Genomic DNA, 22759 nt, shown 5'->3' with positions numbered 1-22759 from the left:
AGGCGTGTTTGCTTCACACAAAGAAACTTTCTTCCCGCTTCAGATCAGAAGATCTGATTTGCTGTTGTCCAAAAAAGAGGGCGTAAACAGATGTCTTTTAAAAGGAAGAGACCCCCACTTCGCTCTCTCTCACCCTGCTCTCACCGCTTCCGCCTTTTCTCCCCGGCTTCAAGGAACATCTGAAGAAGGCTCCGGCCCTCTCCTCGGACAAACACGTGTTCGAGTCGTAGCTGCCGGTCTTTGCAACTAAGTTATATTTTGCCTCTTCCTTCACGGGAGATGAATCTTATTTTCCGGTAAACGTTACATTCAGTGAGCCTTTCAAGCTTCCCGCGACACCGGAAGACGCAGCAGAAACAGGACACCGTCCGCTCTTCCTTCCTGTCTCAGCCTCACCCGAACAGAGAACAGACTTGCAAGTATCTTTGGATCCCTCTAAAGCTGATTTCAGGTGTCTGGCTCTTAGGTTTCTGTATGTAATAATTACTAGCTTTTCCCTTCTCTCTATATCTTTCTTTCTTTCTTTCTTTCATTCATTCTGATCACGTATGTTCTTGTTTGGTTAAATGTTTGTTTGTTTTGTTGTTTGTATTTTTACGTACGTTTGTATTTGTAGCTCAAATAATCTCTAGTTTTACATTTATTAAAATCCATATATACTTTTAACTGTCTCTGTGTTTGAAAGCCCGCTTTTATAAGTCAATGAAACAAAAGATCTAATTAAGCTACAAGCTCGATATTATAGACTACATTGAGTAGTTTTAATTAATAAACTCAGAAAGTTTGATGTTCGTGGCCAGAAGATAAAACTTTCTTGGAGTTTGTAAATACCCCTTCTTAACTGAAAATCTTACATTTATTCGCTGGACGAATGACTGATGATCAGACCAGTTACAGAACAAGGTAATCTCGATAATTGATGAAGTAAATGTACATGCGACTTATGAATTATGACCATGAGTTATGATTATTAATATTTCCAAAATTCCCTATATCCGTGACCTAATTCGCATTTACCCAGAGTCGTTTATGTTACAAGTTAATAGTAATCCCAACCTCAGCAACCATATCACCCTGTAGCCCTAGACTGGTTGCCCACTGAAGGTAAGCAGGGCTGAGCCTGGTTAGTACCTGGATGGGAGACCTCCTGAGAAAACCAGGTTGCTGCTGGAAAAGGTGTTAGTGAGGCCAGCTGGGGGTGCTCACCCTGTGGTCTGTGTGGGTCCTAACGCCCCAGTTTAGTGACGGGGACACTATACTGTCAAAGAGCACTGTTCTTCGGATGAGGCGTAAAACCGAGGTCCTGACTCTCTGTGTTCATTAAAAATTCCATGACACTTCTTGTAAAGAGTAGGGGTGGAACTCCAGTGTCCTGGCCACATTCCACCCATTGGCCCTTGCCAATCATGGCCTCCTAATAATCCCCATCCACTGAACTGGCTCTATCACTCTCTCTCCTCTCCACCTACATCTGGTGTGTGGTGAGCGCATTGGCGCTGTTGTACTGTGGCTGCCGTCGCATCATCCAAGTGGAAGCTGCACACTGGTGGTGGTTGAGGAGAGATTCCCTGATATGATTGTAAAGCGCTTTGGGTGTACAGTAGTACATATGAAAGTGCTATATAAATGACTCCATCCATCCATCCACCCACCCACCCACCCATCCATCCACCCACCCATCCATCCATCCATCCATCCATCCATCCATCCATCCATCCATCCATCCATCCATACATCCATCCATACATCCATCCATACATCCATCCATACATCCATCCATACATCCATCCATACATCCATCCATACATCCATCCATACATCCATACATCCATACATCCATACATACATCCATACATCCATCCATACATCCATACATCCATCCATCCATCCATCCATCCATCCATACATACATTGTTTCAAAGCAGCTTTACAGTGATAAGAGGAAATTAAAGTAACAGAGATTGTTTTGGCTTTACAGCAGCTCTAGAATAAAGTTATTGTCCAGATAAAGTTAGTTTTGATTGATTCACTTCCGTCGCAACGATCATTAGTTATTAACTTAGGGGCCGCTAACACGACACCGTTCTAACAGAAAACTCTTAAGTTCTCTCTGCACAAACTTTAAAAATGCGATCCTGTGAGAATGCTGATGGCGTGCACATGCGTATTACGTGTTTATTCTATAGGTATGCATGTTTGAATATATGTGCGCAGGCGTGTAGTCCTTCTTTACAAACCAACCCTCAACAAACTACTTGTCTGGCCTTAAAATTTATAATACAGAATTTTTATATCTTCCGCGTAGCGACGTGCACCGGAATTATCCCGACAACGTTTTATCTGTACAGAGGTAAAGGGAAGGGAAGGAGGCCTTCACAGGGGAGAGACTAGTTGACACTTCAGCACTGCGTTGTCATCGCGTCCAGGCGCAGGTCCTTCATCAGATCTGGATATGGCCTGGATCCGGCTGACTGCGGTAAACCTCGGGATAAACAGAGAGACTAATATTAGCGTAGACGCCATTCTTCTTACGATGTAACAAGTACATCAGGATTTATGGGAAGTGTTCCCGGTTCCGGCTGACCTAATCTATGCAGCCTAACATTGAATTATAGAAGTCTATAATGTGTTATGTGTATGCTAGGTCAAAGAGATGTGTTTTTAGTCTAGATTTGAAATGACAGTGTGTCTGCTTCCCGGACAATGTTAGAAAGACTGTTCCAAAGTTTTGGTGCTAAATAGGAAAAAGATCTACCACCAGCAGTCGATTTTGATATTCTATGTATTATCAACAGGCCGGAATTTTGAGATCGCAATAGACGTGAAGGACTATAATGCGTTAAGAGATCGCTTAAGTACTGTGGAGCTAAACCATTTAGTGCTTTGTAAGTAATCAGCAATATTTAAAAATGTATACAATGTTTAATAGGGAGTCAATGCAGTGTTGACAGAATGGGGCTAATATGGTCATACTTCCTGGTTCTAGTACTAACTCGAGCTGCTGCGTTTTGAACCAGCTGTAGTTGATTAATTAAGCATGCAGGGCAACCACCCATAAGAGCTTTAAAATAATCTAGTCTTGATGTCATGAACGCATGAACTAATTGTTCCGCATTTGTCAATGAGAGCATATGACGGAATTTAGAAATATTATTAAAATGGAAAAATGCGGTTTTACAGATATTAGATGCGTGACTTTCAAATGAAAGATTGGTGTCAAAGAGCACACCCAGGTTCCTAACCGACGATGAAGACTTAACAGAGCAGCCATCAAGTGTTAGACAGTATTCTAGGTTATTACGTGAGGAAGTTTTTTGTCCAATAATTAGAATCTCTGTTTTTTCAGAATTAAGTAATATGAAATTACTAGTCATCCAATTTTTTTATATCAGCTATGCATTCCGTTAATTTTGTGAATTGGTAAGTTTCGTCAGGGCGTGAAGAAATATAAAGCTGAGTATCATCACCATAACAGTGAAAAATAATGCCATGCTTCCTAATGATGTCTCCTAATGGTAGCATGTACAGAGTGAACAGCAACGGTCCTAGTACTGAGCCTTGTAGTACGCTATACTGAACTTTTGATCGATAAGACATCTCTTCATTTACTGCTACAAACTGATAACGGTCAGATAAGTATGATTTGAACCATGCTAGCGCAATTCCACTAATGCCAACATAATTTTCAAGTCTATTTAAAAGAATGTTGTGGTCAATGGTGTCAAATGCAGATCAAGTAACACTAATAGCGAGATACAAACACGATCGGATGATAAGAGCAAATCATTTGTGACTCTAATGAGAGCTGTCTCAGTATTATGGTACGGTCTAGAAATCCCCGCAGATATCATTTCTTTCTAAAAAGGAACATAGTTGTGAGGTTACTGCCTTTTCTATTATCTTTGACAGAAAAGGTAGATTCGAGATCAGCCTGTAATTGACTAATTCTGTAGGATCAAGTTGTGTTTTTTAACAAGCGGTTTAATCATAGCCACCTTAAAGGTTTTTGGTACGTATCCTAATGACAAAGATGAATTAATGATATTAAGAAGAGGATCTATGACCTCTGAAACCATCTCTTTCAGTAGCTTGTCGGAATAGGGTCTAACATACATGTTGTCGATTTAGATGATTTAACGAGTTTAGAAAATTCGTCCTCTCCTATAGCAATGAATTAATCTAATTTTTCCTTAGGGAGAAAAAAAAAAAAAAAAAAAGTTCATAAAGTCATTACTGCTGTGCTGCTTGGAAACTTCTGGGCTTGAAGCTTTATTATTTGTTAGTTTAGTCACTGTTTCAAATAAATACCTAGGGCTTTGTTTATTTTCTTCTAATAGGGTTGAAAAATAAGCAGATCTAGCAGCTTTCAAGGCCTCTCTATAAGTAATCGAGCTCTCTTTCCATGAAATACAAAATACCTCTAGTTTTGTTTTCTTCCAGTTGCGCTCCATTTTTCTGGCTGCTCTCTTAAGGGCCCGAGTGTGCTTGTTGTACCACGGCGTTGGACTATTTTCTTTAATCTTCTTTAAGCGCAAAAGAGCAACTGTGTCTAAAGTGCTGGAAAAGAGAGGGTTAAAAGTTTCTGTCACATCGAATTCTTCTAAGCTATCTGTGATGCTGAGATGATGAAACTGATCAGGAAGATTATTAATAAAGCAATCTTTAGTGGCAGAAGTGATAGGTCTCACATATTTGTAACACGGAGTCGGCTTTGCAGCCTTGGCTAAATGAAGTTTACACGAGAATAGATAATGATCTGAGATGTCATCGCTCTGCTGCAGAATTTCAACGGCATCAACACTGATTCCATGTGATAATATTAGATCTAGAGTATGATTATGACAATGAGTAGGTCCTGACACGTGTTGTCTAACTCCAATAGTTATGCCAATGCCAATCCCAATGCATCTTTTTTGTTATCTACATGTATATTAAAATCACCAACAATTAGTACTTTATCTGCAGCCAGTACTAACTCTGATAGAAAGTCAGCAAATTCTTTGATACAGTCTGTATGGTGCCCTGGTGGCCTGTATACAGTAGCCAGCACAAATCTCAAACGTGATTTATCATTTAAACTATATATTGTTACATTAAGCACCAACACTTAAAATAATTACATTTGAAACTAGACTTCTTAGTAATTTTGAAAATATTACTATAAATTACAGCAACAGGGGGAGGGCCTTTGCCTTTCAGACGAGGTTCATGTTTATAACAGTAATCTTGCGGGGTGGACTCATTTAAAGTAATGTAATCGTTTGGTTTTAGCCAGGTTTCTGTCAAACACAGCACATCTAGGTTATAGTCTGTAATCATATCATTAACAATAAGTGCTTTTGAAGTAAGGGATCGAATATTCAGCAACCCAAGCTTTATCATTTGTTCATTTGTATTATATCTGTTTTTTATTTGTTGAACATCAATTAAATTTTTAACCTTAGATGGGTTTGGAAGTTTTTTGTATTTCCTAATTCGGGGAACATACACAGTATCTATATGATGATATCTAGGTGAAAGAGGCTCTATGTGATGGGATTTATCTGACCTTGGTGACGTGAGACGGCTAGCAGACAGTCGGTTTAGCCAGTCAGTGACTTCTATGCTCGCTTTCGTCATGTTGGCTTTTATTCTCGTGTTAGACACATTCACTAAATGAACAGCCAATCAGAGTGACCTCTCTCAGCGACGGGCCTGACGCTGATTCAACATGCTGAATCGGGCGAACTCCCATCGACGTGAATCTGACTAGAGCTGACGTGTGGAACACAAGTGTGACAGATGCTCACGGACAGCCAACCGTCGGCTTGGTGTGTCACTAAAACAACTCAAACCTAATCCTAACCCTCATCTTTACACATAATCTCACCCGACCTCCAACCCTAAATTCGAACCCCTACCCTTAATAGTATTTCTAGTTTGAACTGCCAATCTCAATGATCAGTCCAGATCCTGAGACCGGATTCATGAAACATTCTAAAGAATACAATTATCCTTGACTGCTATATTCTTCTTGTTTTCTAATTTAAGAGTAAAGTTAAGAATATTTTGTATTCCCAAAAACATTTCCTACACTGTAAAAAAAAAACCCGTAAAAAAACTGCAATTTTCTGGCAGCAGGGGCGGCAGAAAATTTCTGTTAAAAAACGGAAAAATACTGTAAAAAAATGGTAATTTCTTCCCGTTGTTTTTACGGAAAAAACTGTATATTTAACATTGGATTTCAGTAATATGATATAATGTTAATTTACCGTCCTATTGAAGTATTAATATCTGTTTTGTATACTGATAACCACCAATCACAGCAGTAATGAGAGTCACATGATCAATCAAAGCTCAACACAAGCAGTTCTTCCACAAGAAAGTTAATACTAATATATATAGAAGCTGCACACAAACATTAAACACCATCAAGGTAACACATGAAATTTTAAAAATGCAATAAACATTAATTTAACAACATTAAATGTAACATAAACCCCTAATGTACATAACTGATTAGAAAAAACGAAGAAAACTATGAAGAAACATAGTTATTTCAACAAAAATACATCAAATGTGAAGTGTCACAGGGAATTGTGGGAATGTCAATTTACGGTTTTTCACTGTAAATTATACAATGAGTTGTTTTTTCACTTTCAAAAACTGTAAATTTAACGGTATGTTACAGTAAAATTACATTAAATGTACCGTTAGATCTATCACAGTTATTTACCGTATACGGAAACTTTCTGTTAACCAATTAACAGTTTTTCACTGTAGCATTTTTACAGTCTTTTACCGTTAAAATTACGATCATTTTTTACAGTGTAAGAATGTTCTTATCTTTTATTCTTAACCCATTTAATCCCAAATTTTTCCCAGAGATGAAATTTATGAGTTTGTGTGGTATTTGCAAGTATATTAAACAATCAATGTCAATAATGTAAAAAAATAAACTTGAAAAGTCCATGAAAATAAGAGTTTTATCTCTGGTCACAATTGTGACCGGTGGTAGAACACAGGGAGTCTAAGTCTATGGGGTATATAATAAATTAAAAATCTCCAGAAATTAGTTTGAAGACAGAATTAAACATTGTCTGGCCCAGTTTAAAAAATGACAAAATAGCAATCCTATGCAGCAACATGGCACAAATATTTTAATTAAATTATGATGAAATAATAAATTATAGGAAATTGCTTAGAATGCAATCATTATAAATGATGCAAAATACTTAAAATTACAAAATGAAAAGAAAAAAACGTACAGAAATAAAATAATAAATTAAAATAAACAAATTAAAATAAACAAATGATTAAAAATGAGCCTATGGTAGGAAACATGTAACAATGCCAAGGAACATGTAACAATTCATGAATAACAGGAAAGCATCACAAAAATTATCAATCAACAGTCACAACTGTGTGCTGGTGTGGAACTCATTATATATCACCTTCCTAAAGAAATAACAGTGGAATTATTTTATTTTTTTTAAATCACAACTGTGTCCTGCCTACCTGTGTTTATCAGCCAGTGGGCAACACCATCAAACCTGGGTATATCAGTCACAGAAGCTGACATTGAGGATGGCCTCCCTTGTCCTTTTGGTGCAGTACCAAATATTTTCAGGAGACTTTGAGCAACTACTTGCTGAAATCCAAGGAGATCATAGTCACAATTCATGACATCTCTGTGGAACAGCCAACTGTTGACCACAGCACTGATGTAGAGTCCAGGCATGTCATGCTTGAAGTTGCATCCACCTGGAACACCAGCTTGTTCAGCCAAACCCATCACTACACTGGGCCCATGACCTAACCCAGTCTCTGGAAGACAGAGCATATCCAGCTCCAGCAGCCATATCACTCTGTAGCCCAAGACTGGTCTCCCACTGAAGCTAAGCAGGGCTGAGGCTGGTTAGTACCTGGATGGGAGGCCTCCTGAGAAAACCAGGAGTTGCTGCTGGAGGAGGTGTTAGTGAGGCCAGCAGGGGGCGTTCACCCTGTGGTCTGTGTCGGTCCTAACACCCCAGTGTAGTGACGGGGACACTACTGCCAAAGAGCACCGTCCTTCGGATGAGAAGGACGGTGCTCAGAGAGTCACTCTGGGGTCATTAAAAATCCCAGAATGTCCTTCGAAAAACAGTAGGGGTTTAACCACGGCATCTTGGCCAAATTTGCCCCTTGGCCTCTGTCCATCATGGCCTTCTAATCATCCCCATATACTGACTGGCTTCATCACTGTCTCCTCTCCACCAGTAAGCTGGTGTGTGGTGGGCGTTCTGGTCCAATATGGCTGCCGTCGCATCATCCAAGTGGATGCTGCACATTGGTGGTGGTTGAGGAGATTCCCCCTTCCATATGTGCAGCGCTTTAAGTACCCAAGCGCTTTATAAATGTAACAAATTATTAATTATTATTATTATTATTATTATTAAGTAAATCCAAAACTTGACTTAAAGTCAGTCTGAAAGAGAGTTCATAAAAATAACACAGAATTACATATGGGGAACATAGACTCCCTGTGTTATACCACCGGTCACTATTGTAACCGTCTTCATTTATCTGCAGTTTCACAACAGAATAAAGCATGTATTAATTTAATTTCAATGTGTATGTATAGGTAACCCTTTCATGATGACATGTGCAAAAAATGTATAAGCTATTCAAAAAGGAACTTAGTATTCTTACCTGTCCTTTCTGAGCTTTTATGTCATCCTTCCGTTAAGACGACAGTACCAAGAAATAAATGTGTGTGGTCACATAACCAAACAAACCAATCATGTTAGACCTGCCATAAACTCGTATAGACATCTTACATTTTCATTATATATGAATATGTACTTCATAATATGAGTTACTTTTTAATTTCACACTAAAATATGCAAAGAAAAATTGTGGTCACAATTGTGACCAGTGGGATTAAATGGGTTTAAGATTGTCCTAAAGACAAAACCTTTGAATTCCTGAAATTAATGTTCTTAAAAATAATCACAAATGATCTCTTAAAGATAGGATAACCTCCAACAATCCCCAAAGGTTTGTTTAATGAATTTATTGGATTATTTATTCTAATATTTTACAAATATGAGCACATGAGTAAACTGAATTGACACCAATGATCGATAATGTGGACAATGATCGGCCATGAATATGCGTGATGTGAGTTTTTGCTGAATTCTACAAAAAATTAGTCAAATAGGGATGTCAGTTATTATTTTACAATGATGACTCAATTTTCAGAAGCATTCAACTTATGAAAGCATTCATACAAAGATGGAAAGCAAATTAATTCAACAGAACACACAGACAGAGTGCCAGACTCCCTTTAAGCCAGTCTCAACGGAAAGTGTGCATGCTTATTGTATATGATTATGACTGTTATCTGTAGTCAGCACAAAACACTGTCTTAGATGTTTTTCATTGAGAAGAACCGTCATCAATCAGTTAATAGCAAAGCCTGTTGTTTTCTTGTTAAGAACAAAAATAACATGTTCTTCAGAAAAGTTCTTAAGAATTTCTGACAAATTGCACTCAAGAGCATTCTTACAACCTTTTTAGAATTTATCTTAAAAGGCTGTAAATGGTTCGCACTCTGAAAAACTAGACAAAGTCTTTAACAAAAAGAATCAATTTATTTTAATAGAGCAAGAGCAGATGTTTCAGCCATCCAGCTATTCTCAATGCTCTATAATAATATTATGAGCATTGAGAATAGCTGGATGGCTGAAACGTCTGCTCTTGCTCTATTAAAATAAATTGATTCTTTTTGTTAAAGACTTTGTCTAGTTTTTCAGAGTGCGAACCATTTACAGCCTCTTATACATTTCATTGGTTTTCACGCACCTGGACTTACAACTAGCCTTCATCTGAGCGCAACAATATTTCCTAGAATTTATCTTAAGAAATTTCTTAAGTTCTTAAGAAATGTTTTGTGAATCCAGACCCAGATCATAGAGCAGCTCAGCACCAGTTGAGATTGCACCTCCCAGAATTTGATCAAAAACCATGTTTTTGAGACTCTCTTTGGTTCACTGCAGTTTTAAAGAGAAAATACTCAGCAATGGGGTTGACTTATGAATTTGCACATGGTTTGTCTTAAAGCATATTAAAAACACCGCATACACATATAGACAACATTAAAATGAGATTTTTACCAGAGGGGGACTTTAATATTTGAAACCAAAAATCAAAATTAGAAGTTATGAACAAGCAGGGAACTTTTTGCTGTCAAGTGAAAAGAAAACCATAAAACAGGAAATTATATCACAGAGAGGACCCCTGTAGACCTTCATGTTTGTATTTAAAGGCTAGTAGGTCAAAGTCAAAAATGGAACTGATTAAGATCGTCGAGGTAAAAAGCATGTTAGAAAAATTCTAAATGAAATGCTGTAGGCTAATCTTCTGTAATCATAATCTGGTTTTATTATTTAATTGATTGCATGTTCAGCTTCAAACTATCTCTTTAAAGATGAGAATCAAATTGTGGCCTTGCACAGCACTCTTGAAATGAAGATACTGTCGTGCTCATTTATTTCAGTTTCACAGACCTGTCATCATCGTGTGAACAGGAAGGAAGTGGAAAATGACGACCAGCGTTGAGTCTTTATATAGGGTTGAGATTGCAGATCTTTGAGCTGTCACATCTCACCAGCTGGAAGGTAAGCTTGCATGCAATATTTTATCATGACAAATCAATGTAGCGATTATTATTACAAGCAGTTTTATCAGAGCTGCAAAATATAGGTCGAGTAAAGTTTATAACGTATGTTAGCAGCAAGGTATGAAGTGTTTTAGAGAAGTACATTTAGGAAGTACAATAATTTTGTAAGATCTAAATAATATTGCTGTCTTACTACTTTGAGCTTGCCATGAAGACAATGTATTTTTAGGGCTGCAAATGTTAATGTGTCCAAAGACATTACTTAAATGTGGAATATGTTAAAAACGGTGGTTTTACCAAATTTGACAACATTAATATTTCATTCTGCTTAAAGATTATTTAGAAAACCGTGAGGTTAATTGATTGTAAAACTATAATAACAGTCAGAACAAAAATCAGTCATCATATTTGGGGGTCCTTAATTTGCAACAAAAAACCCTCTGTGATTTTAAGGGATGCATGTAGCTCAGTTGAACCAATTGGACCATTCACTGTGGATCAGTTTAGTTTTGTTTGTCTAGTGTTTTGGCAATTCAAATAAAGGGATGCCAAACTTAAGGACATTCGATCTATGTGAACCAGGTTGTCCACTCTTCTCACAATTATGTATATATGCTTGTGGCATTTGTTACACAAACCCTTTCCTGGAAGTGGCTCTCGCAGCAAAAGCCTTTCACGTTGAGCCGTCAAGGCCAGACATTGTGGGTTCCCGCATAACCCCATCCATTGCATGACAAGCGCAGTTCACCAGATATGAGTACAACGAAGTGACTTCACGTAAATGAGCTCATGAAGAGTGTGGGAAATGACAGCAGACTCTTCCCACACTCCTCTGAATTCCGTGTAGGGTCTATTGACTCAGTTTCATCGCTGCTGGGTCGTCCCACACATTGTCAGAATGACATCATTTCAAAAATTTGCTTTTTGATTTGGCTTTTGGTTTTGTCATCTGGTGTGTTTTAACTAGGGCTGATTATCTATTACCATTTCATTGATATAATGATTAATTAGAAAAAAATGCAATATGTTTAATCAATCCAGCTAACAGGGAAAGTTTAAAGTTATAAACAAACATTCTTCCAGGAACATTAATAGAATGTTCATTCAAAGTTTATCTGGTCTTTAATTATGTTCTCAAAATGTTAGTACAAAAACATTATTTATACATCCTTCACAGAAGGGTTTTTTTCTCAAAAGTTTTAGTTGGGCGTTCGTCTAACATTTTTATAAATATTATTTATAAATATAAAGCATCCCACAATGTTTGCATCCTGAATGCTCTCATAGGCTAATCAAGAAAAACTGGACGTTTTGAACGTTTTGAGAACATTCAGAAATTACGTTTTTATAACCTAATGGGAATGTTAGCAAAACATTAGTAGACTGTAGTAGACCGTTATTATACTGTAGTAGACGTGACCGTAGTAGACATTAGAAGATTGTACTTGACCGTTAGTAGACTGTAGTAGACATTAAACATTAGTAAACAAATATTGTAGTATACTATTAATAGACTATAGCAGACTGTTAGTAGACTGTAGTAAACAGATGTTAGTATACTATAGTAGACTGTAGTAGACAGTTAGGTTAGGTGTTTGGGTTATTAGAATAAGTTGACATGTAATTGCAAAGTTACTTACAGTCAGTAGAATGTGTGTTGGCGGACCATCAATATAAAGTGTTTATTAAGCAGACAGTCTACTAATACTCTAATGACAGTTAGTTAATATGTAGTGGCAAAGCTACTTATAGTTAGTTGAATGTCTAAAGTGGACAATCAAAATAAAGTGTTATCTTGAATAAATATTACAAAAAGTGGCTTTAGTCAATATAATCCTGCCGTTTGTTGAAATAAACTAATATCATTGAACATAACTCGCTTATCCAACTTATTTTGCAATGCAGAACTATGTTATTAGCAAGCTTTCTGATTCATTAGCCGAATCATATGGAGTATGTCTTTACGAAGGTGTTTCGCACAGTCAAACTATTTTTACATTTATTTTGTGCTGCCTGTATTGGTACGCCCCACTGAGCGTTAGGTTTAGGAATAGACAATGTTTTATTATATTTTCACTGTATGTCGCCTACTAGTCAAATTGTTACGTTTTCTCATGAGAATGGGTTAGCAGCAGCTTGGGCTGCACTGACTGTGAACTCACAGAAATATACCTTTTTAAGCATTTGTTTTAAATAAATTGAATTGTACTAAAACACATTATTATATATTTATTAAACACGTTAATCGATGGAAAGCCAAATAAAAACACCACCATATTTTGGTCATTGAACAGTTTTTCAGAATCTAAGCAGAGTGGCGTCTTCTGAACCGAACTGAACTGAACTGAACCGAACCGAACTGAACTGTGGATTGAAATGAAACTCAAAGAGGAAAACTGGGAAAACCGACACTATCAACTCTGCCCTATGGATCTCGGATTGTTCCAGGCTCTGGAGAGAGAACGAGTCCTGGAGGTTCTTCAGAGAGACAAAGCACTTCGAACCATTGAAGCAGACAGAATCAGGTCCGAAAATGGTTTTGCTGAACGTCCTAATTCTTCCCTATGTTCCCAGACGACAACATAGTGTCGGCCCATATCAGGGCCACATCTGGTACACGTGGATTCCACGCGTGTGGGCCGGATCTGGGCCGACACTATGTTGCTGTCTGGGTTCCTAGAACGTTCTTGTATTTATTTAAAAATGCATTGTACTATAAAAAATAACATTTCAAACTACTTTTTTTTAGGAGGCTAAAGGTAGAACTTCAAGGTGTCTATCGTCAGGGTGCCAAGACCATTACTCGTCCATATGGTCAGAGATCGTGTGCGAGATGTCAGCGACCTCTAGGGAAGTTCTGGGACTGTGGTTCGGTGTGCTGTGGATGCAGTCACCGCATCTGTAACCGCTGTCGGGTCGTCCGGTCCGCAAGAGAGTGGAAGTGCACAATGTGTCATGCATTCAGGTAAAAACAAAACATCACTCATGGCTTTATATAACACCTTCGAATCTAATTTGAATCTTATTTGAATCTCCCTGCCAAATTACGGTATCACTCCCGTTGTTAAAGTCCTAATCCTAATCCTAAACCTAATGGAGATTTAAGGGAGGAGACTTAAAAAAAATCACATTTGCCAAGTGCATAGGCTTTCTAGCTTTAATATTAGGCTACTATAGCAACATTTCAGTCAAGGACAGTGTTTCCAGTCACATTTGACACATTAACCTACGAACTTCCTGAACTAGCTCTACAGAGTAGGCTAAAGGTATGATGATATATATTCTTCAAATGTTTTATGAAGTAATATTATTCAGTTCTCTGCCATTTGTATTTTGCTCATAGCTTTTAGATTTAGAGTTGTAGAAGCGAAAGGTTTGTTTATGGTCTGACAAATACTTGAATGGGCCCCATAAGTGTTTCTAGCTGAGGACCATTTTCCTTACTTCTGACGCCCCTCTGCTGGCTCTGGCTCTGAATATGTGTCAGAAATGACATTAATTATTAAACCATATTCAAAGCTTTAGTAACACTTTACAGTAAGGTCAATTGTTAACATTAGTTAATGCAACCCAAAATATATTTTTATATTATCAATCTTTGTTATGTTAGTTAAAGGAATAGTTCACTTAAAAATGAAAATTCTGTCATCATTTACTCACTCTCAAGTTGTTTCAAATCTGTATTAATTTCTTTCTTCTGTTGGAAACCAAACAGTTGATGGACCCTATTGACTTACTATTGAAGTGTCTGGTTAGCGACATTCTTCAAAATATCTTCCTTTGTGTTCAACAGAAGAAAGAAACTCATACAGGTTTGAAACAACTTGAGTGAGAATATATGATGACAGACTTTTAATTTTTAAGTGAACTATTCCTTTAATAAAATGTTCATGTTAGTTCACAGTATATTAACTGATGTTAACAGTTTTATGTGTTTGGTCAAATCTGAGATTAACATCAGCTAAGATGAATAAATGCTGTGAGAGTATTGTTCATTGTTCACGTTAACTAATGTAGTTAACTAATATTACCAAATTAAACCTTATTGTGAAGTGTTACTAAAGCTTTAGATAGATGACATAAGGACAAATGAGATTTTTATCTCATTGGAGAGGTTTTTTTTATAAATTATAAATACTTTTTTTTTTTTTTTTTTTCAGGGAATTTAAGATCAAATCTGGTGAATGGTTTGTGGAGCAGCAAGCAAAGAAATTTATGGATGTCAAAGGTTTGTCTGCTTTAATTAGCCAATAGAAACAATTACTGATGATAACTGTGTTGAAAAAACTGAATTTACAATGAAATATATCATCACTGAACACTTTTTCACGGCACTGTAATGTCACACGACTTGTTTTTACACATTTTTCTCATGTACTATAAATATAAGCAATCTACGTTCACAATACATATGTACTATTTGTGCATGATGATTTGTGTTGAAATAGTACCATTCCAATCAAATGTCAATATTAATACATGAATGCTGTCTTTTTGTGTTCCTAGAAAACAGTCATGAGACCACCGGAGATAAACTATTACAGTCTTATCAACGGCTCAGGTTGGAGAACATTATAATAACCTCCTTTGCTTCACGACAATTCTTTAATCCGTTTTTAATCAATCATTTTAATGTGTTATTAATTTTGTTATTTGGTTTTAGCTTCATTGCAGTCGTTCCTCCAACTCCTCCTCCCTTTAAAGAAGTCCCATCATTTAACAGATCAGAGGTGAAAAGAATAATATGTATTATTTTTTTTTTCTTTATGTCTCTTCATCACCTTATAATTTGTTTGTGTGCATTTGCCATATAGGATCCCAAAATGTCAAAGCCATTTACTAAATCTATGGAGAACCTTATGATGTCTGTCAGTGCTCACATAAAAAGTAAGAGAACAAAACTAGAACCTTTTCATGGTAATTGTTAATAACATGTAATAACATTGTAATAACTCAGAGACCCCCAAAAGTGTCTACAACTGCCTGATCCAGATGTTGTTGTCTTTTCCTGATGCTAGAGCTCTCCAAGTCTCAGAATGATTTGAGTGTGGAAGCCGGTCAGCTGACTGTGGATTACGGGCGTATTAACTCGAGACGCAAGAGTCTTTCAGAGGGCGCCCTCGAAAAAGCCTGCAATGTAAGAGATGGACGTTTTCATAAACTGTTTTTTTTTTTTTTTTTTTTTTTTATGCTTTATTGAATTGAATTGAATTGATGTCAAGGCATCAACAGCAATGAGTCAGTTCTCCTCTGGCCTCTGAATGAAGATCTAAATTAAGATCTACTAAGCAACTCGTTTCTATAAAGTTCTTGATAAATACCATAGATTTCCTGCCAATCAGGTTTAACTTGGGCAGAACTGTGCAGTCAGTGCCATTCTTAGTTGTAAAATAAATTGAACGAAACCTTTGAACTTTTGAAAGAAGTCTCTTATCAAGGCTGCATTTATTTGATTAAAATGTGTTAAGTGTTCTACGATGTCATTTACTCATGTGATCAAAGCTGTATTTTCAGCATCATTACTCCTGTCTTCAGTGTCACATGATCCTTCAGAAATCATTTTGTGCTCAATTACTAATAATAGTTCTGACAGTTTTCAGTGTAGAGAACTATTTATATTCTTAATATTTTTGTAGAAACTTTCCTAGAATTCTTTGATGAATAGAAAGAGTGAAAGAACAGAATTAGTTTTAAAAAAAATATTTTAAAAAAATAATACAAAAATACAAAAAAAATATTATAAAAAAATAAAACAAAAAATATTAGAATGATTTCTGAAGGATCATGTGACACTGAAGACTGGAGTAATGATGCTGAAAATTCAGCTTTGATCACAGGAATAAATTACATTTTAAAATATATTAAAATAGAAAACAGTTATTTTAAATTGTAATGATGTTTCACAATATTACTGTTTTACTGTATTTTGATCAAATGCAGCCTTGGTGAGCAGAAGAGACGTCATTCAAATGTTCAGAGGTTTTCAAATGTTCTTTTGATTCATTTGACATCTAATGACCCTGACTAGATGTTTTGCATTAGTGTGACGTGTCCTAACTGATATTGTTCCCTCACAGCTGTCCAAAGCTCCCAGTCTTCCCGATCTTTCCCAGAACACCAAATCCTCGGAGCAGTACGCATCATCAAGCACAGTTTACCTGACAGATGATGATGTTTCATATACATCCGGATACAGCGATGAGCACAGGGTGTGTATTCACATACGGTTTCTGTTTAATCTGATAACAAGTGCAAAACTTTCTGTAAAAAAAAAAATCCCTGTAGTCTGCAAAAGTCTGCAAGATAGCCTTTTATGGCATCAATGGCATCAATGTTTAATAGATTACAGGCTTATGTTGAAAATGTTATTTATATATATATGAAATACTTATAATGCATTTGTATAATATATATTTGTATAATATATATATATATATATATATATATATATATATATATATATATATATAATATACAATATATTTGTTTTATTTTTTAGTATATATATATATATATATATATATATATATATATATATATATATATATATATATATATATATATAAAGGGAATTTAAATGACATATGAATTCATTCCAAGACATGTTTTGTACAGGACAGCAACAGCAGCACAGGAATGGATTGTGGGTTCTTTGAAAACAGCGTGACTGGAGAAATAGAGGTTGCCTTCGGGTACAACAACAGGACGTCCTGTTTGGAGATAACTATCAAAGCCTGCAGAAATCTGATGTTTGGAGATATGAGGAAGAAATGTCATCCGTAAGTTGTTTTGATAGAGTGTGGGTTTGCTGTTTATTACAATAAATGTTTGCATAATGTTAGGAGAACATCGTTGCTGTAACATATTTTGCTTATATACAGTTGGTCTGACAAGAAATGTTGTTTCTTTTTGAACAAACAGGTATGTAAAGGTCCGTTTGCTTCCGAAGAAATGTCACAATAATAAAATGAAAACAGCAGTCAAGAGGGGAAATAACCCGGTTTACAATGAAACGTTTACAGTGAGTATTTACAAGCAGTAAAAAGTTACTTGTGAACTTTATTTAAAAACAACAACAACAAAAAAAATCAACAATGAAAGTGTTATGTTAGTATCATCGAGATACTAAATAGTTGTATTATTACTTAGAATTGGTTTCTATTTTTTATACTTTTTTATTGTAATTTTAGTTAAAGTTTTAGTAATTTAGTTCTCTATTTTTGTCATTTTTTTTGTATTCTTTTTTAAATATGCCTATATAGTTTTTTTTATAATTCTGTATTTTAGTTTTAGGATTGTTTTAGTACATCAAATTAAACTAACTGAAAATTAGACATTTTGCCAACTACTTAAAAAAAGTATGTTAAGTTTATATGTTGTTATTTATTTTATTTCAGTTAATGTTTATTTTATTTCAGGAATCAAAAATGTTTTTGTTTTTGTTTTATTTTTAGTTAACTATAATGACCATGCAAGGGGTGAGATAAACAAACATTATTGGTTAGAGTAAAAAAAAAAAAAAATGTTTTTAGTCAAGTTTACAAACAGATACTGAGTGGGCAAAACATTTTTTGTTAAAGTTCACAACCAATCAAAGTAATTAAAAAGCCTTTGCCCTGAATGATTTGTGGTCAGCCATCTTGTGTCAAACGGACAGTATTGCAGTTCATTGTTCTCATTGGTTGTTGCATTGGTAAATTAAAAATGTTAAAGTTGCAGTTAAAATTATTCACTATTTAATTGTGGCATTTAACGTATATTATATATATATATATATATTTTTTTAAGTGTTGTTATTATTTGAACATAAAAACAAATACATTGCATATTTTTAAAGTGGCCTGCCTGGTTATGGATTGAGGTTTGTAATGAGGTTTATGAGTAAGAGATAGTGAGTACAGTGGTCCTCATGCAGGTGTTGTGTTTGTAGTGTGCACTTGAGTGCAGTGGTCCTCATGCAGGTGTTGTGTTTGTAGTGTGCACTTGAGTGCAGTGGTCCTCATGCAGGTGTTGTGTTTGTAGTGTGCACTTGAGTGCAGTGGTCCTCATGCAGGTGTTGTGTTTGTAGTGTGCACTTGAGTGCAGTGGTCCTCATGCAGGTGTTGTGTTTGCAGTGTGCACTTGAGTGTGAGCAGCTGGTCAGCAGTGTGGTTCAGGTCTCAGTCTGGCACTCCAGAGGACTCAAGCGCAAGCTCTTTCTGGGTGAGACTCTCCTCCGTCTGGCAGACTTCAGTCTGGAGAACACACACACTCAGCACTCGGTCTGGAACTCACTCGGCCCAAAGGTAAGATCAGTCAAACTCATCTGATATATATATATATATAAACATATATAAAGTACAGTTGCTGTATTAAATTCTAAGTTATTTATACTTAAATTATATTAAGATGAAAAAAAGATGTTATAGCTTATTAAAAAAAGTGGAAATTGCTTAAATTAAGGTAAAAAAATAAAAGTAAAAAGTTAGTGACAATTATTTCAGAGTCAATCCTATATACCTTTTTTTCCCAATGAAATTGCTAATAGGCTCTGTTATGAAATGAAATGAAATTACTCATCAGATTATAGCATACGTGAAAGCACTGTATTAAATAAAAAAAAGTGTAAAAATGTTATAGAAGTTTAATTTTGCTGTGAAGCAAATGTACTAAACTAAAATAAAAAAATATAAAAAAAAATACAAAATATACATTTTGCTAAATAATTGGGACTCAAAAATCGCTAGAAAATGAAATCCATATGCCTAACCAATTTTGAGAGTTTAAGTATTTCAATTATACCTAATTTATGATGATTAAAAAATGTAATGGGGAGAGAAAAATTATTAAACAATAAGTTAATAAATATTAATGTTTATTAACCATTCAAGTAACAGGGGCCGGTTGCACCAGCTGTGCGTAAGTTATAACTTAGCCTAGTTTTGACGTAAATGGACACTAAGTTACGACTTACGCACTTCTAAATATTTTTGCGTTGCACCATTAAACTTAGTTGAAGCGTAACTCTACGTATAAACTAAATATTTACGGCAGCCTCCGATCAGGAGTAACGGATGGAATAAAATATCAGACAGACTGAACTGCATCAATAAGCTCTTCTTTTACCTGACAGACTTCAATTCTTTAGACATATATGATTATGCTGACATTTACACTCACTTACATTTTAAGAGAGAGAACATTATGTGAAAAGATTACTTTGTTAGCGGCTCTTTAACACGAACCTGTCCTAAACAGCGCGCCGCTGTGTGCATCGGTCCATGTGCATGTCAAATATCAGTCATAAACAATAAACGTAATTTCTTATGTTTTTTGTATCAATATTTATTTATTGATCCTTATTCATTTCATTTCAAATACAGTTTCTGAATGTAATTTACAAAAACACTTATGCTATTCATGATCAAGTATCGTATTTAATGGAAACTTATTTTTACCGTTAGTAACGTGAGGCAAAAGAATGAAGGATAAACTGAAATTCACAGCATTTCAACACAACTTCTGCTCACGTATTTGAAGGCTGCTATTGGATCATCGAGGCTAAACGTCATATTATGCGACTACGCATTACTTTATGGAGAGCTTACGACCTACTAGCTACGTTCTGCCTTACGAACAAATGGTGCAACGGAATAAAGTTCAGAGTTAGTTACAAACTAGCTAGTAGTTACTAAGCCTCTAGTGTGGACTTTACGTTCCAATTTAAGAAAGAACTTACGAACGGCTGGTGCAACCCTACCCAGGAGAGTAGATCAGGAGCAGTAAATATTGCTGATGCTTGAATAACTGACCCAATTGAAACCATGGGAGCAAATGATTGTCCTCAAAACTGAAGTTAGCACATCGGTTGAACCGAACTTGTGGGAGTGCATATGAAGTAATGAGCAATGTCTATGCTAATGTTAAAGCCATCAAAAACAAGTAAAAGGAAGTAAAAATAGAGTAGCAGGAAGTGTAAAGAACAAATCAACATGATCATGCAAACGTCTGCTCATGTTCTGAGGTGAATGATCTGATCTATTCTTTCACAGCAGAGACATTCACTAGGTGGCGATGTGGAGCTGTTCACTTCAGATCTGCTGCTGCTTAAAGCACAACTACAGTTCCTGACACACACTGACGGTACGAGACTGTCACACACACACTGGGACTCTGGGCTTTTCTGCCAGAACAGACTCTGTGTGGATTAGAGAATGACAAATATACTCTCTTTCCTGCTGAAAACAAACAAACAAAAACAAACAGCTAAAACCAGCTTCTATTTTAGCTGATCCGGCTGGTCAAGCTGGGACACCAGTTGAGCACGACCAGCTTGACCCGGCAGGAAGACCAGCTTAGCCTAGGCTGGTTTTAGCTGTTTACTTCAGCAGGGTTTTATGGGCCTTTCATGTCATTTATCTTCCAATGCTCATTATAAATACTCTTATCAAATATAACTTGGCCTATTTCATAATGAAAACACTTGTAATTAATCTATACAGACATTTTGATGGGATCTGCAGGACAGCTCAAAGTTGTCATCGCTGATGTGTGGAAGCTCTCCGTCTCAAAAACAGCTTACATCGAGGGGTGAGTCGACAATATAGAACAATGTGTAAAGTTGGCACAAATAAACATAAAATATTAAATTTCACTGCAAACTATGAAAAATTCCCACCTTTATTAATTATTAGAAAGACATTCAGTTAGTATCCTGTCTCAGATTCCTGGACATTGATTAGCATGCTAACCAAATCATTAACTTTGCTAAGGTACATGTAAACAGGATTATTTTGATTCCGCATCATTTTCAGATAAGTTGTTATTTAATGTTAAATTTGAACACTTTTTTCATTGGTTTAATGCAGGGTTCCTCAAACTCGGTCCTGGAAGGCCACTGTCCTGCACAGTTTAGCTCCAACCCTGATCAAACACACCTAGCTGTGAGTTTCCAGTGATCCTGAAGACATTGATTAGCTTGCTCAGGTGTGTTTGATCAGTGTTGGAGCTAAACTCTGCAGGACAGCGGCCCTCCAGGACCGAGTTTGAGGAACCCTGGTTTAATGCGTCCTTCTGGAATGAAAGTATGAATTTATGTAAAAACAAAACAAAAAAAAAGCAAATTTTGATTGGTACTGTATGGATATGTATCTGTTGTCTCCTCTCCACAAGGATATATTAGTCATATTGGCATTTGATGTCAGTTGCAGTAATTGTGTGTGTTCTCCCCAGGATTCTTCATCTTCCCGGAGAGAGAGAGCTGGTGCAGAGAACTGCACTGAAGAAGACCGATTCTCTCCAGATGAGCTTCAACAGAGTCTCACTTCAGGAGCTCCAGCAGGCCAACCTGCAGATCAACCTGTGGGAGAAACACACCTTCAGCCTCGCTGACCGCTTACTGAGATCAGCACGGCTGGCCGGCGGTGAGTCACACGCACACACAGAAAACAGCTATTTCAAATGGTAATATTTCACAGTTTTTCCAGTAATTTTGATCTTACAAAAACAAATAAATTTGATATGGTAGTGCACGTTCACATGATCTCAAGATTCCAGTTATATCATCTTATGTTTGATGTATCTATAAATGAGCACCAGTAGACTTCTCTAAAAATACTCGTCTGCACACACACACACACAAGATGGGCTTGTATGTCACTCTGTCTGCTTGTTTCAGCAGAATCCTCATGGCAACGCCTCCAGCAGATTCCAGGAGAGTGGCATGACTTCGTTCTTCCACTTCATGCAACTGTCAGCACAAACATGAGGTCATAACTGAAGAACGTGGATCCTTTCCATCGACCCACGGATCCTGGCAAGTGGCAGTTGTGCTCACAAGAGGCCACAGAATCCTGTGAACAGACTCTCATTCCCATTTCTTGCATCCTATTTCATCAGACATGAACAGTTTTGATGTTTTATTTCATGTATAAAATGTATAAATTATTTCATAAATTAATAAACTGAATATATCTACAAAGATGGTGTGCGGTACGGTATTATACTTCTTAAATAAGACACCCAGATTTGTTGCTCATAAATCTTTATTTCTAATATAATAAACACCTTTTGGGGGAAAATAAATAAATCCAGTTGTTGTGAAGCTCAATGATACTTATATTACTACTGCTTTATACA

General features: G+C 36.2%; 1 protein-coding gene across 2 annotated transcripts; it reads left to right on the top strand.

The window, feature by feature from the left end:
• Positions 1-368: 368 nt before the first annotated feature.
• Positions 369-22697, top strand: sytl3 (synaptotagmin-like 3). 2 transcript variants are annotated; one of them, XM_079887792.1, is made up of 17 exons: positions 369-472; positions 10520-10640; positions 12937-13167; positions 13392-13607; positions 14803-14870; positions 15149-15203; positions 15306-15372; positions 15457-15529; positions 15661-15779; positions 16720-16851; positions 17258-17421; positions 17564-17663; positions 18757-18927; positions 20674-20764; positions 21124-21211; positions 21854-22044; positions 22302-22697. In XM_079887792.1, exons 3-17 carry the CDS (start codon positions 13019-13021, stop codon positions 22394-22396), a joined length of 1779 nt encoding a protein of 592 aa, XP_079743918.1. In that variant the 5' UTR covers positions 369-472; positions 10520-10640; positions 12937-13018; the 3' UTR covers positions 22397-22697. The 2 variants fall into 2 exon arrangements, with proteins under 2 accessions (XP_079743918.1, XP_079743919.1); XM_079887793.1 differs by having other exon boundaries at positions 20677-20764; positions 22302-22599.
• The last annotated feature ends 62 nt before the right edge of the window (positions 22698-22759 follow it).

The sequence above is a fragment of the Squalius cephalus genome, assembly GCF_949319135.1.
Source record: "Squalius cephalus genome assembly, chromosome: 12".
In the NCBI taxonomy this organism is placed as follows: Eukaryota; Metazoa; Chordata; class Actinopteri; order Cypriniformes; family Leuciscidae; genus Squalius; species Squalius cephalus.
Note: the sequence above shows the minus strand (reverse complement) of the source record. Positions and strands in the feature narration are given on the sequence as shown.